At 42.0% G+C, this 14,172-nt stretch overlaps 2 protein-coding genes across 2 annotated transcripts; both read left to right on the forward strand.

Annotated features, from left to right (window-relative positions):
• On the forward strand, positions 1-936 carry LOC128064896 (olfactory receptor 4D1-like). The gene has a single exon (XM_052657886.1). It carries the CDS (start codon positions 1-3, stop codon positions 934-936), a length of 936 nt encoding a protein of 311 aa, XP_052513846.1.
• Positions 937-11,196: 10,260 nt separating this feature from the next.
• LOC128064888 (olfactory receptor 4D2) lies at positions 11,197-12,132 on the forward strand. The gene has a single exon (XM_052657876.1). It carries the CDS (start codon positions 11,197-11,199, stop codon positions 12,130-12,132), a length of 936 nt encoding a protein of 311 aa, XP_052513836.1.
• Positions 12,133-14,172: the final 2,040 nt, after the last annotated feature.

The following is a 14,172-nucleotide window of genomic DNA, read 5'->3' on the forward strand; positions in this document are numbered from 1 at the left end:
ATGGATTCAGGGAACCTCACGTGGGTATCAGAATTTGTCTTCCTAGGGTTCTCCCAGAATCAGGAGCTCCAGTTTTTACTGTTTCTGGTGTTCCTGCTTGTCTACACAACCACTGTCATGGGAAACCTCCTCATCATGGTCACCGTGAGCTCTGATTCCAGGCTCCACACACCCATGTATTTCCTGCTGAGAAATCTGGCCGTCATAGACCTCTGCTTCTCCTCAGTCACTGCCCCAAAGATGCTGGTGGACTTCCTTGCTGAGAAGAAGACCATCTCCTACCAGGGCTGCATGGCCCAGATCTTCTTCTTCCACCTCTTGGGAGGTGGGACTGTCTTCTTCCTCTCAGTGATGGCCTATGACCGTTACATAGCCATCTCCCGGCCTCTCCACTACATCACCATCATGAACGCTCGAGTGTGTGGGGGGCTGGTGGCGGCTGCCTGGGTAGGGGGCTTTGTCCACTCCATTGTCCAGCTGGTTCTGATGCTCCCATTGCCCTTTTGTGGACCCAACATCCTAGATAACTTCTACTGTGATGTTCCACAAATGCTGAGGCTTGCCTGCATGGACACCTCCCTGCTGGAGTTCCTTATGATCTCCAACAGTGGGATGCTGGTCCTCATCTGGTTCCTCCTCCTTCTGATCTCTTATGCTGTCATCCTGGTGATGCTGAGGTCCCACTCTGGGCAGGCGAGGAGGAAGGCAGCTTCCACCTGCACCACTCACGTCATCGTTGTGTCTATGATCTTCATTCCCTGTATCTATATCTATGCCCGGCCCTTCACCTCTTTCCCCATGGACAAGGCTGTGTCCATCAGCTACACTATCTTGACCCCCATGCTCAATCCCATCATCTACACCCTGAGGAACCAGGAGATGCAGGCAGCCATGAAGAGATTAGGCAAGCACCTAGTGATTTCCAGCAGGGAGTGAACTTAACATAAGTTGACTTTAAATGACAAATCTTCTCTCTGAACTTTGTTTTTCCATATGAGAAGTGAAGGTAAGTCTTCTGGAATGCAACAGTTGAAATTAATATATCTATGGAGATTAATATTTCTATGGAGCTGTTGTTCTGTCAGGTATTGTGTTAGGCACTTTCACACTTCTGTCTCATTCTCAGAAAACTGACAGTGGATATGTTATTCTTGTATTAAACAGTTTAGAAATAAGAAAACTCAGAAGTGACTTGCTCATTGATGAACAGAAAGAGAGGAGAAGGCCAGGAGATGGTTCCTCTGATCCCCCAGTTTCAAGACAGGCGATATGGATGGGATTTGAAACCCAGGGCTTCTTCCAATCACAAGGGAGAGCTTAGAGTTTCTCATCTATGGATGGGGGCTTCCCTGGTGGTTCAGTGGTGAAGAATCCACCTGCCAAACAGGAGACACAGGTTCGATCCCTGGATGGAAGATTGCCTGGAGAAGGAAATGGCAACCCACTTAAGTATTCTTGCCTGGGAAATCCAATGGACAGAGGCGCCTGGCAGATTGCAGTCCATGGGGTCACCACAAAGAGTTAGGCACAAATTAGCGACTAAAGAACACCACCAACAATATCTATGGATGAATATCTGTGATGAATCTTCAACTCTTTCATCTTAAATCTGGAACACTCACCTTTGTTCTGCTCCCTCATCCCCTCTGCGGTTTTTGGAAGTGGTATCACTTGTAATATCATCTAAATATTTCCCATAAGGGTATATTCCCTTTGGGTTTGTTTCTTTTCTGTAAAATACACCTTGGGTAATCTGAAAAACTACTCTGCCTTCCCAACCTGTTCTTTGCATTATATAGATGATATGGCTGAGAGGAGGATGCTGTGGTGTAGTTGGGGATCCAAGGCCGGAGAGGGCAAAGCCATGTCTATCAGTGGTCCAGATATGAGGTATGGGTTCAATCCAAGGTTGCCACCTCATGGGTTTTGCCTTTCTCTTTGACTTCCTGCCCCAGATTAAGGGCTCCTTGAATGTGGGACATGCCTTATTCACCTTGAAATTTGCTCATCACCTTGAACAGTAGCTCATCCAGAGAGGTATTTCTACTTTTTCTTGTACCCCATTCCTTCCCTGTATAGTTCAGATCTATATTTGATTTCTCTCTGTATAACATTTCTTTGCTCCATCTTCTTATTTCCTTTTTAAAACTTTTGGGCAATGTAGAATCTTGACCCAAAGTTAGGAAGATAATATGAAGACTTTTTTCCCCTATTCCCTCCCAATAACCACCTCATCTGGGAAATATTCAATAAAACTTGCAGGCTCTTCAAGCCATCACGGCAGCTCTGAGTTGATGCTTTCTTCACTTTTACGTCCCTGTGCCTTTTCATGCATTTCTCCCCATTCTTAGTGGGTGTTTGGAGATGAGGGCAGAGAAAATGGACTGTGTCATATTTGATCGGAGTGTCCCTCAAAACAGTGTTTTCCCCTTTTGCACAAAAGTCCTTTAAATATCTGGTGATACTTTTCTCACCCTCTAACTTGTCTCTTCTCTAGATGAAGCATCTACTTTCCTTCAATTGTTCCCATTGTGACAAGTTTCCTAATTCCACCATCTTGGCCATCTCCTCTGTATTTACTCTCCTATGACAACATCCCTCTTAAAATGTGACGCTCAGCCTATGACATATAGCTAATTGGAGAGTGTGATCTCTTTGGAAAACTATGATAGTCCTACTTGAAATATATAGCCACAAAGATGTTTTTGGTAGCAAACAGCAGCATAACCAAATCAGTGCTTAAAGAATGAGGAGATTATCTCATTTAAAAAGATTAGAGGGCTTCCCTGGTGATTCAGTAGTAAAGATTCCACTTGCCAATGCAAGAGACATGGGTTCAATCCCTGACTCAGGAAGATCCTACATGCTTTGGAGCAACTAAGCCCATTCACCTCAACTATTGAACCTGTGCACTAGAGCCCTGGAACCACAACTATTGAGCCCATGTGCCTCAAGTACTAATGTCAGAGCACCCTGGAGCCCCTGCTCTGCAATGAGTGAAGCCACTGCAATGAGAAGCCAGCACACCACAACTAGAGAGAAGCCCCTGCAAACTGCAACTAGAGAAAAGCCCATGTAGCAGCAAAGACCCAGCACAACCAAAAATAAATGAATAAATAAAACTCAGTTCAGTTCAGTTCATTCACTCAGTCGTGTCCGACTCTTTGCAACCCCATGAATCACAGCACGCCAGGCCTCCCTGTCCATCACCAACTCCCGGAGTTCACTCAGACTCACGTCCATCGAGTCCGTGATGCCATCCAGCCATCTCATCCTCTGTCGTCCCCTTCTCCTCCTGCCCCCAATCCCTCCCAGCATCAGAGTCTTTTCCAATGAGTCAACTCTTCGCATCAGGTGGCTAAAGTACTGGAGTTTCAGCTTTAGCATCATTCCCTCCAAAGAAATCCCAGGGCTGATCTCCTTCAGAATGGACTGGTTGGATCTCCTTGCAGTCTAAGGGACTCTCAAGAGTCTTCTCCAACACCACAGTTCAAATGCATCCATTCTTTGGTGCTCAGCTTTCTTCACAGTCCAACTCTCACATCCATACATGACCACTGGAAAAACCATAGCCTTGACTAGATGGACCTCTGTTGGCAAAATAATGTCTCTGCTTTTCAATATGCTATCTAGCTTGGTCATAACTTTTCTTTCAACGAGTAAGCATCTTTTAACTTCATGGCTGCAGTCACCATTATATATATATAAATTAGAGGACTGACAATTCCAGAGGTGGTTAATTCAGCAGCTCCAACATTTTAGGGCCCTGAGTTGGCTATTCTATAATTTTCTGTCTTTCCCTTCATGATGGCAATATGGTAAAGCTTCAGTAATCATATTTGTGTGTGTGTGTGTGTGTGTGTGCGTGCATGCTTAGTTGTGCCCAGATCTTTGCAACCCTATGGACTGTAGCCCACTAGGCTCCTCTGTCCATGGGATTTCGCAGGCAAGAATACTGGAGTGGGTTGCCCTTTCCTCCTTTAGGAGTCATGCATTTATATCCAAACAATTCAGCAAGAAGGAAGAGGAGGGGCATTCATGTGCTTTCCTTTTTTATTTTTTAGACCTAGGGGAAAATTTTTTTCCAGAACCATGCCAGCAGAATTTGCTTATGACTTGTTGGGCAGAAACTGGGTCATATGGTCACCCTACTCTACAAAGGAAATGGAAAGTGCATGGCTGGCTGTTTCAGCCAGAAAATGGCAATCGACAGTGTCTGCCATTATGTCTGCCACATAGATGGAAGCCCCTGGTAGCAGGATGGCAGAGAGGTGATTGGCCTGAGTCAGAAATCTTGACAATGAGCCAAGTTTCTCATGGACAGGGCCATAAAAGTAAATGTCTAGAGGAGCTGACAAATAACAGATATGTTAAGTGGGCCCAGGTAAAGCCTAAGGGAACTAGAGAGTGCATACTCAGGTCAGAGGGAAAACAGCTCTCCTCCTGCTCTTGGCCACCCTTTGCAGAGATCCCATACCTAAATCCTTACAGAACAATCAGAAGAATTTTATTTAAAGATACTAAACTCTCCAGACGGGCAGTCCGGGCCATCTTCCCAAATTGACATTCAGGGATCTTCTGATAAAACAACTGACCTGATCATCCTAAACAGAAGCCTCAATGCATACAGCTCTATCCATGAGAATTTACACCTTTAAGACATCTCCCATGGAAGCTATGTTGTGTTTATGATACGAATTTGGCTCAACTCCACATTTATTTATTACCTAAACTCACAATGGACTTTCAATGTTCTTTAGTTATTTTGTTTAGTGATTAGTGAAAGCACCTCTCTTAGAAGTTGTTGAGGGAAGGCTGTAAGTCATTACAGTCATACATTAATTTTGGTCCAGAGAATAAATCACTGCTTCTCAGCCTCATTCATCCTTGATCTTGCCATTCCATTTGTATTTATATCAAGCATGGGGATGATTTAAGTGTAAGGAGAGAAAAACCTCAATTAACTTTACCTATGAAATTTACTTCATATCAGTGAGTTCAGTCACTCAGTCACGTCCAACTCTTTGAGATCCCATGGACTGCGGCACATCAGGCTTCCCTGTCCATAACCAACTCCCAGAACTTGCTCAAACTCATGTCCATCAAGTCAGTGATGCCATCCAACCATCTCATTCTCTGTTGTCTCCATCTCTTCCTGTCCTCAATCTTTCCTAACATCAGGGTCTTTCCTAATGAGTCAGCTCTTCACATGATGTAGCCAAAGTATTGGAACTTCAGGTTCAGCATCAGTCCTTCCAATCATTATTCAGGACTGATTTCCTCTAGGATTGACTGGTTTGATCTTGTTGCAGTCCAAGGGACTCTCTAGAGTCTTCTCTAGCACCACAGTTCAAAAGCATCAATTCTTTGACACTCTACTTTCTTTATGGTCCAACTCTCACATCCATTCATGACTACTGGAAAAACCATAGCTTTTGATTATACAGGCCTTTGTTGGCAAAGTAATGTCTCTGCTTTTTAATATGCTGTCTACTTCATATATGATCCATTAAAAGTGGTGTATCAGTCAAGGTTCTGCCAGAGAAACAGGACCAGTATGATATGGAAGTGTTGTGAAGGGAGAAATTTTCCTCCACCGTTCTAGGTTCTCATGGCTGGTCTATGAAATTGACATAAGACAAATTAAGAGAAAAAATAAAGCACAGTTTGAGAACATGTATACATGGTAGAGAACCAGGCACACTGCGTAACCCACCAAAATGGCTGAAACTTTCACCTTGAATACGACCTTCTGCTGAAGACCAAAGAAGGTGTTGGAGGAAGTTGTGTGGGACTCCAAAAGGGAGGAAGACAATTCACATGGAAGTGGAAAAGAAAATGTTTGGTAAGTAAATACTTGCTGGGCCATGTAGAGACAATGGAACACAGAGTGGACCCTGATCTCTAGGCCCGGTCCCCTCTCACTATACACACACACACACACACACACACAAACATACCTAGTCCATGTTCTTTGTAGGCGAATCTGGTGAAAACCCATTCTGGGAACAGGTTCTCTATTTAAATACTTTAGACAGCTAAAGGGAAAAGTCAAGATTTCTTCCTGAGTCTTTTGGGCCTTGACAATTTTCAGCTCAAAATAATCCAAAGACGTTTTGGGGTGGCAAATTTTATATGTGTTATATATGAAGAGGGAGAGAGAGAGATTTATTTCAAGGAATTCCTTACCTGATTGTGAGACTTGCTTGGCAAGCATGAAATCTGTAGGGCAGGCCAACAGGAAAGGCAGGCTGAAATTCCTGGGCATGAAGCTGCAGTCCAGATTGCACCCTCTTCAAGGAAACCTCAGTTCTGCTGTTCAAACCTTTTTTAAAAAGTAATTAATTTATTTTAATTGGAGGATAATTACAGAATTGTTACAGTTTTTGCCATACATCAACATGAATTGGCCACAGGTATACATGTGTACCCCTCACCCTGAACTCTCTCCCACCTCCCTCCCCACCCTACCCCTCTGGGTTGTCCCAGAGCACTGGCTTTGGGTGCCTTGCTTCATGCATCGATCTTGCTCTGGTCATAATTTATTGAATCTGGTACATCCACATTGGCTAGGATAATCTCCTTTACTTAAAATGAATGGATGGGATTTCCCTGGCAGTTCAGCGGTTAACACTCTACCATTCAAATGTAGGCGGCAGGGTTCAATTGCTGGTCTGGGAACTAAGATCTCACAGGCCATTTTGTATGGCCAAAAGAAAAAAATATTTTAATGAATTGATTGTAAAAAAATAAAATTAGCTGGTTAGAGAATCAATCACATCTATAAAATACCTTCACAGCAACACCTAGACTCAAGTTTGAATAACTGAGAACTACAGACTAGTCAATTGACACATAAAATCAACCATCAAGAGGGGAATCATTAATCATCAATGACTCAGGCCTCTTTCAATGAGGATGTAAATGAAGTTCCTTCTAAAATGAAGTTCCTTCTAAATGGATGTATCCTGCATCCATTTAGCAGTTTGAAGTTAAGTCAGGCAAATATATATATATATGCATATTTAGATATGTGATACATATGATAATCATTTTCTGATCTCAGTGTACATGACTGGGTGTTTACTCCATTCTGGCCATTCTTGGCTTTGGAACTCACGTTGGTGAGAGGATGCAGTGAACAGATGACGTTTGGTGAACATTTCACACAATCACATGTGACCCGACAGGAGAATATATAAAGTGGGACATGTTAGGTTTCTCTTATTGAAAACTAAATCAGAATATGTATCAAAATCATCTACATGATAGTCAGCGAGATGGACAAGTCCTGTCACTTCCTCAGAATCAATCAAGGCTACTATTGTGTGACTTAATTTTATTTTCTTATTTTACTGTTTTTTCATTGTGAATCAATGTTAAAATGCACTAGAGCTCTAAATAAGAACTTTTTTTGAAAAAATTATTTATGTTTGTGGCTGTGCTGGGTCTGTTTCTGGAAGAGCTTCACATCCTACTCTTACCTGCCATTGTACTCTATTTTGCCAAGAATGAGCTTTTGTAGTAAAACATTCAGACCAACCTGAAAAGTTATATGCAGTGCAGAAAGCTCTGTCTAAAAAATTAGACCATTTTTATAGCACATCAAATTTAAAATGCCAATTAATTCTAGATTTGATCAATCCCTCATAATGAGCATTGCATAAATTTCCTGTACCAGTCCTTGCATTAGAGGTAGTAAGAGTTCACAGGTAAAGAATACTGGCATTTAAATAGATGATGTACTGGACTGGGGCCTCCCTGACGGCTCAGTGGGTAAAGAACCCATCCGCAATGCAGAAGACACAGGAGATGAGGGTTTGATTCCTGGGTCAGGAAAATTCCCTAGAGGAAGGCATGACAACCCACTCCAGTATTCTTGCCTGGATAATCTCATGGACAGAGGAGCCTGGTGGGCTACAGTCCAAAGGGTCACAAAGAGTCATACATGACTGAGTGACTAAGCACACAAGCACATAGTGGACTTGGGTACAGATGGTAAATCAATAATTGGGCTTCAGTTGCCAAAATAAAGGACAAGTTTTACAGGACAGTAAGGTTCTGTTGAACTGATGCCATATATCTGCCCATGTATGACTTTCTCTAAGTAAAGACCAGTTAGGCACAAAAGTAGAAGAAAAAGAAAAAGGGAAGAAGCAGGATAAGAAAGAGAAGAAGGAAAGACATCAGACCAGTTGTCTCAGATTGCACAAGAGAGAGAACAGTCCTTATACTGACGAGCAAGTCCATGGTTCTCAAAGTGTGGTCCCTGGAACAGAGAAATCTGCATCATCTGAGAATTTGTTACAGATGCAAATTCTTGGCCTTATCATTGGTCAACAGAATGAGGAAGTCTGGAGCTTGGGCACTGTAATTTGTCTTTTAACCAGCGGTTCAGGTGATGGTCTCAAGGGAAAGAATTGAAGAAATGGGTTCTTCTAAAACTCCCAGTTGTTTCTTTTGAAGAGACTCTTATACTTTTAGATCTTGGCCTGAGATCCTACATGCTACAAATCTATAAAATTGTATTGTTCTTAGTCCTTTTGGCCCGGAGGAATAATTTTTAATGAATGTGTGTTTTTGAGAGATTTAAAAACTTTTTAACAAGTCCCATTGCTCCCTTGCCCCCAGTGGTAATTAACCCAACCCTGCCTCCTGAATCGAGTCCAGTAGTTTCTCCATACACCCATTGTTGTATACGTGATGTTTGGGCATTGGCTAGGAAACTAAGTTTCCAGAAAAGGGATCTTCAAGAAGATGCAAGACATGAGGGCTCTTTCCCATTCTGGGCTGAAGGAAGCTGAGAGACCAGGGTTTTCTCACCTGTAAATAGAGCAGCTGTTAAGAAGAATCCAGACACACTTGCTGGAGAGTGTGGAGAAAAAGCAAGAGATTTAGACTTGATGATGGTAAGGCTAAAGTGTGAGGAAAGCTTCAGAAAATGATGCAGGGGAAATGGGGTGTTGAAAACAGATTTTCCAACAAGCATGTGCAAAACCAGGCTTTTAATGACAAAGTGGAAACTATGTCCTGTGATTTAGAGGGACGATATTGAGAGCAAAGGATAGGAAAATACACCACAGAATTTTCCACATGGTCAAACTGAACAGGAAAGATTGCATAATTGCCTACTTATTCATTATGATAGCAACTTTTTTTGAGCAACGGGTGAATCAGAGTTGCTGTTACAGGTGCTGGGGCTACTAAGTTACTGAACTTGCAATCTAGTCAAGAGGGACAACGGAAAAAAATATGATGAGACTAAAATGACCTCTGATGAACAATACACTGCAGGAAGCAGGTGAGGGGTGGGGAGTGAGACAGGCAGGGGAGTGAGAAGGCCACTTAACTCTCACCTGTCACCCTTATCTCTCACCTTCTGTGTCCTTCTTCGCCTTTGTTTCCAGCCTCTTCCCTCCCCCTCCACTTTTCCCTTCCCTTTCCTTCCTCTTAATATCCCCTCTTCATTCTTTTGACAATACCCTGGTGGTTCAGATGGTAAAGAATCTGCCTGCAATGCAGGAGACCTGGGTTCAAAAGATCCCCTGGAGAAGGGAATGGCAACTCGCTCTAGCATTCTTTATTCCTTTGTCTATACTGTTTCTCTTATTTCGACATCGTCCTTCCTCATCTATCTTGTATGCAGTAACAGAAATTCTTGTAGCTTTCAAAACAGCCCTTCCATTCCCCTTCATACAAACTCTATCACCTATTTCTTAATCCAGAAAAATCTCTCTCCACCTTCTCATGTCTCAGCACACAAACTATGTATATCCTGTTAACTCACCCAGTAAGGGACCACCTACACCAGTGATGAGGGGACATGCCCTATAATTGTTTACCCACCCAGCAGTCAATGCCACATGCTTTTTGAGTATTGACTGTAAGCAAGCATGAGCACTGGAGTGCACAGGTTAATTGTGAATCAAGGCACATGTCTGTAGTGGCACATTATGGCTGAATCAGGAGGAAAAACCTAGAAATACAAAAAGTTCATTAATTTTTAGATGTAATAACCTTTGCATGAGAAATGACTGGTACAAAAATGTATTAGAGACTGTAAGAAAGCAGGAGGTTTTTAGTGGGAGACTACACATAGATGGGGAAACAGTGGAAACAGTGTCAGACTTTATTTTGGGGGCTCCAAAATCACTGCAGATGGTGATTGTAGCCATGAAATTGAAAGATGCTTCCTCCTTGGGAGGACAGTTATGACCTACCTAGATAGCATATTCAAAAGCAGAGACATTACTTTGCCAACAAAGGTCCATCTAGTCGAGGCTATGGCTTTTCCAGTAGTCATGTATGGATGTGAGAGTTGGACTGTGAAGAAAGCTGAGCACAGAAGAATTGATGCTTTTGAACTGTGGTGTTGGAGAAGACTCTTGAGAGTCCCTTGGACTGCAAGGAGATCCAACCAGTTCATTCTAAAGGAGATCAGCCCTGGGTGTTCATTGGAAAGAATGATGCTAAAGCTGAAACTCCAGTACTTTGGCCACCTGATGCAAAGAGTTGACTCATTGGAAAAGACTCTGATGCTGGGAGGGATTGGCGGCAGGAGGAGAAAGGGACAACAGAGGATGAGATGGCTGGATGGCATCACCAACTTGATGGACGTGAGTTTGAGTGAACTCCAGGAGTTGGTGATGGATAGGGAGGCCTGGTGTGCTGCAATTCATGGGGTCGCAAAGAGTCAGGCACAACTGAGCAACTGAACTGAACTGACACAGAGGAGAGTGATTACTATTTATTATTTCAGATGCTATTCTAGGACCCTTATGTGCTATCTTATTGAATCCCCTAGACATTGTATAGAGACAACACTTTTATTTCTACCTTACAGATGTGGAAACTGAGACAAAGGGCTTGAATAACTTATTGTGGGTCCACATCTCAAGGATAAGAAACTCTGTAATTTGACGACATGTCTGCTGGACTCCAAGTGTCTTCCTATCACTATATTACACTGAATTTTTTAAAGCAGGTTGTATATGTCATGAATGGCTTTAAGATACCTCAAGAATATATATTCCAGTACCAACTGGTACACATTCCAGGGCCAAGGCAATTTAGTCAGCATCCGGAGTTATGATATTCACATAAATGTCTATCATCTAAATTTGGACACTCAGTTTGAGCCTCTGAGCACTAATTCATTGCTGTCTGTGTTTTCTTTAGGTGTATGGAGAAGACACCATGGAAACAAGAAACCGCACATGGATGCCAGAATTTGTCTTCCTGGGACTCTCACAGACTCAGGAGCTCCAGCTCTTCTTGTTTCTGCTGTTCCTGTTAGTTTATATCACTACTGTCATGGGAAACCTCCTCATCATGGTCACAGTGACCTCTGATTCCAGGCTCCACACACCCATGTATTTTTTGCTGAGAAACCTGGCTGTCATAGACCTCTGTTTCTCCTCAGTCACTGCCCCGAAGATGCTGGCAGACTTCCTCTCTGAGAAGAAGACCATCTCCTACCAGGGCTGCATGGCCCAGATCTTTTTCTTCCACTTTCTGGGAGGTGCCATGGTTTTCTTCCTCTCAGTGATGGCCTATGACCGCCTTGTTGCCATCTCCCGGCCCCTCCACTATGTCACCATCATGAACACTCAGGTCTGTGTGGGGTTAGTGGTGGCAAGCTGGGTGGGAGGCTTCATCCATTCCATTTCCCAACTGGCTCTGATGCTCCCACTGCCTTTCTGTGGCCCTAACATCCTAGATAACTTCTATTGTGATGTTCCACAAGTGCTGAGACTCGCCTGCACTGACACCTCCCTCCTGGAGTTCCTTATCATTTCCAACAGCGGGGTGCTGGTCCTCATCTGGTTCCTCCTCCTCCTGGTCTCCTACTCAGCTATCCTGGTGATGCTGAGGTCCCACTCAGGGCAGGCGAGGAGGAAAGCAGCTTCCACCTGCACCACCCACATTATCGTGGTGTCTATGGTCTTTGTTCCAAGCATTTACCTCTATGCCCGGCCCTTCACCTCCTTCTCCATGGACAAAGCTGTGTCCATTAGCCAAACTATCATGACCCCCATGCTCAACCCCATGATCTACACCCTGAGGAACCAGGAGATGCAGGCAGCAGTGAAGAGATTAGGGAGGCATCCTCTGGCTTGTAAAAGTGAGTGACAGTGGGTTCCTCACTTCTTTTTGACTTTGTTTTCTTTGTAGAGTGGGCATAGAGAGCTACTGTATCTTTCCTGTTCATAACTTGTGTTTTTGTTGTATGGATTATCATAGAAGTGAATGCATAGTGAACCTAAGCAACTTACTCAGAGTTTTTAGTAAAATTGATAATATCCTTATTTTTTTTATTTTGATGTTGATTTGAATACTCCTGTGACAAGAAGATGTGTTGTCATGGAAGCATTCTGGAAAGTCACATCTTTTCTGCCATCTTGGTGGACAGTTTCCTCTTAGGATGACAGCATTCCTCCAGAAAAGCAGTTCTTTTTTCTGTACCTGACCTCTTTTTCACAGGACCCCTTTTTGTGTGAGTCTGGATTGTTGGAAACTGCACAGGATCCAGAGCCTGAAATTGGAGACTTTAACCAACATTTACCCCATGGATGACCTTGAATGAGACACCTGGCCTCTCTTGAACTCATAACTTCTTCCTCAACAAACTTGCTAAAATTAATATGTGATCCCAAACCTTCCAGTAACAGAATCAGAAATTGTGACAAAACATTGAATGATCCATATAACTGTATTTTTTACTTTCAAATTGGAAATTATTATGAGTATTCAGATATTTTCACTGTATATTTTAAAATAGTATAATAATTATTACAAGTAAAAGATCATGTGTAAAACTCATTGGAAAAGACCCTGATGCTCAGAAAGACTGACGGTAAAGGAGAAGAGGGCAGCAGAAGATGAGATGGTTAGATAGCATCATCGACTCAATGGTCATGAATTTAAGCAAACTCAGGGAGATAGTGAAGGACAGGTGAGCCTGGAGTGCTGCAGTCCACGGGGTCACAAAGAGTCAAACAAGACTTAGTAACTGAAAAACAACAACAACAAATGTATATATATTATAATATACAACATTATCAATATATTGTATAAACTATTATATATTGTATACAATAGTCCGTTCAAGAATCACATGGTACCAGTAACTTCCCTATAGGTGCTCTCTACCACATCACTTCTTCCCAAATGAAAGCACTTTCTTGAATTTTGTGTTTATCATTCCATCATTTATAAAAATAATCTCACCACACCTTTGCATAATCAACATATTGTTTTATTTTGCTTTCTTGAGCTTTATACAAATATTAGACTGTATATAATATTCTGGGGTTTGCTTTTTTTTCACTCCACATCATGTTTCTAAATGCCACATGTTACTTTGTTTGGCTGTAGTTTTTTTTTTTGCTGTATAATATTCCTTTGTGAGAATAAGCTTAGTGGGATTGTTTCAGTTTTTCTGTTGCAAACAGTGCTCTTTTGAATTTTCTTCTACTTGTCTCCAGTTGTTATGTTGAGGAACTATGAGTCGTCATATATTTTAAAGTGGAATTGCTGAGCCATGAGATCTTCAAAGATTTACCTTTACAAAATCATGCCAAATTCTTTCCCAAAGTTGTTAATGCATTGCATTTCATCAGCAGTGTTGAAGTATTCCTATTGATTCATATCCTCCTAATAGTAGCTATTGTCAGATTTCTTTATTTTTGCTAATTTAGTGGGTTAAAAAAAATGAAATTTCACTGTAGTCTTAATTTGCATTTCTCTAACATTTCGTTCCATACTTTTTATTGTATGCAGGTTTCTCATGAATGCATTTTGTTCCCTTTCCTCTGACTTTTTCTATTTAGTGTATGAGTTCTTAGGTAATTTGGTGGTTGATCTATTATCACCTATATTTATTACAGTACTTTCCTCCACTTTGTGATTTACCGTCTCTATTTTTCTTGTTAGTTTTCATGTTGTCAGTTTTATTTTAGTGTTAGTTCATGTTGAAATCTTATTTTTTAAAATTGCTTTTTATCCAGAGGACAGAACGATATGATATTCTGCGATGTAGTTCTTCTAGCTTTAAAAAATGTTTAAAAGCATTTTTAACCTTTTGAAAAATCTCACACTTACAGAAAATGTGCAAGTAGAGCATAACGTACTTTTTCCCTGAAAGTTTGAGGGTAAGTTGCAATCTTGATG

Source organism: Budorcas taxicolor, chromosome 19, assembly GCF_023091745.1.
Source record: "Budorcas taxicolor isolate Tak-1 chromosome 19, Takin1.1, whole genome shotgun sequence".
NCBI lineage: Eukaryota > Metazoa > Chordata > Mammalia > Artiodactyla > Bovidae > Budorcas > Budorcas taxicolor.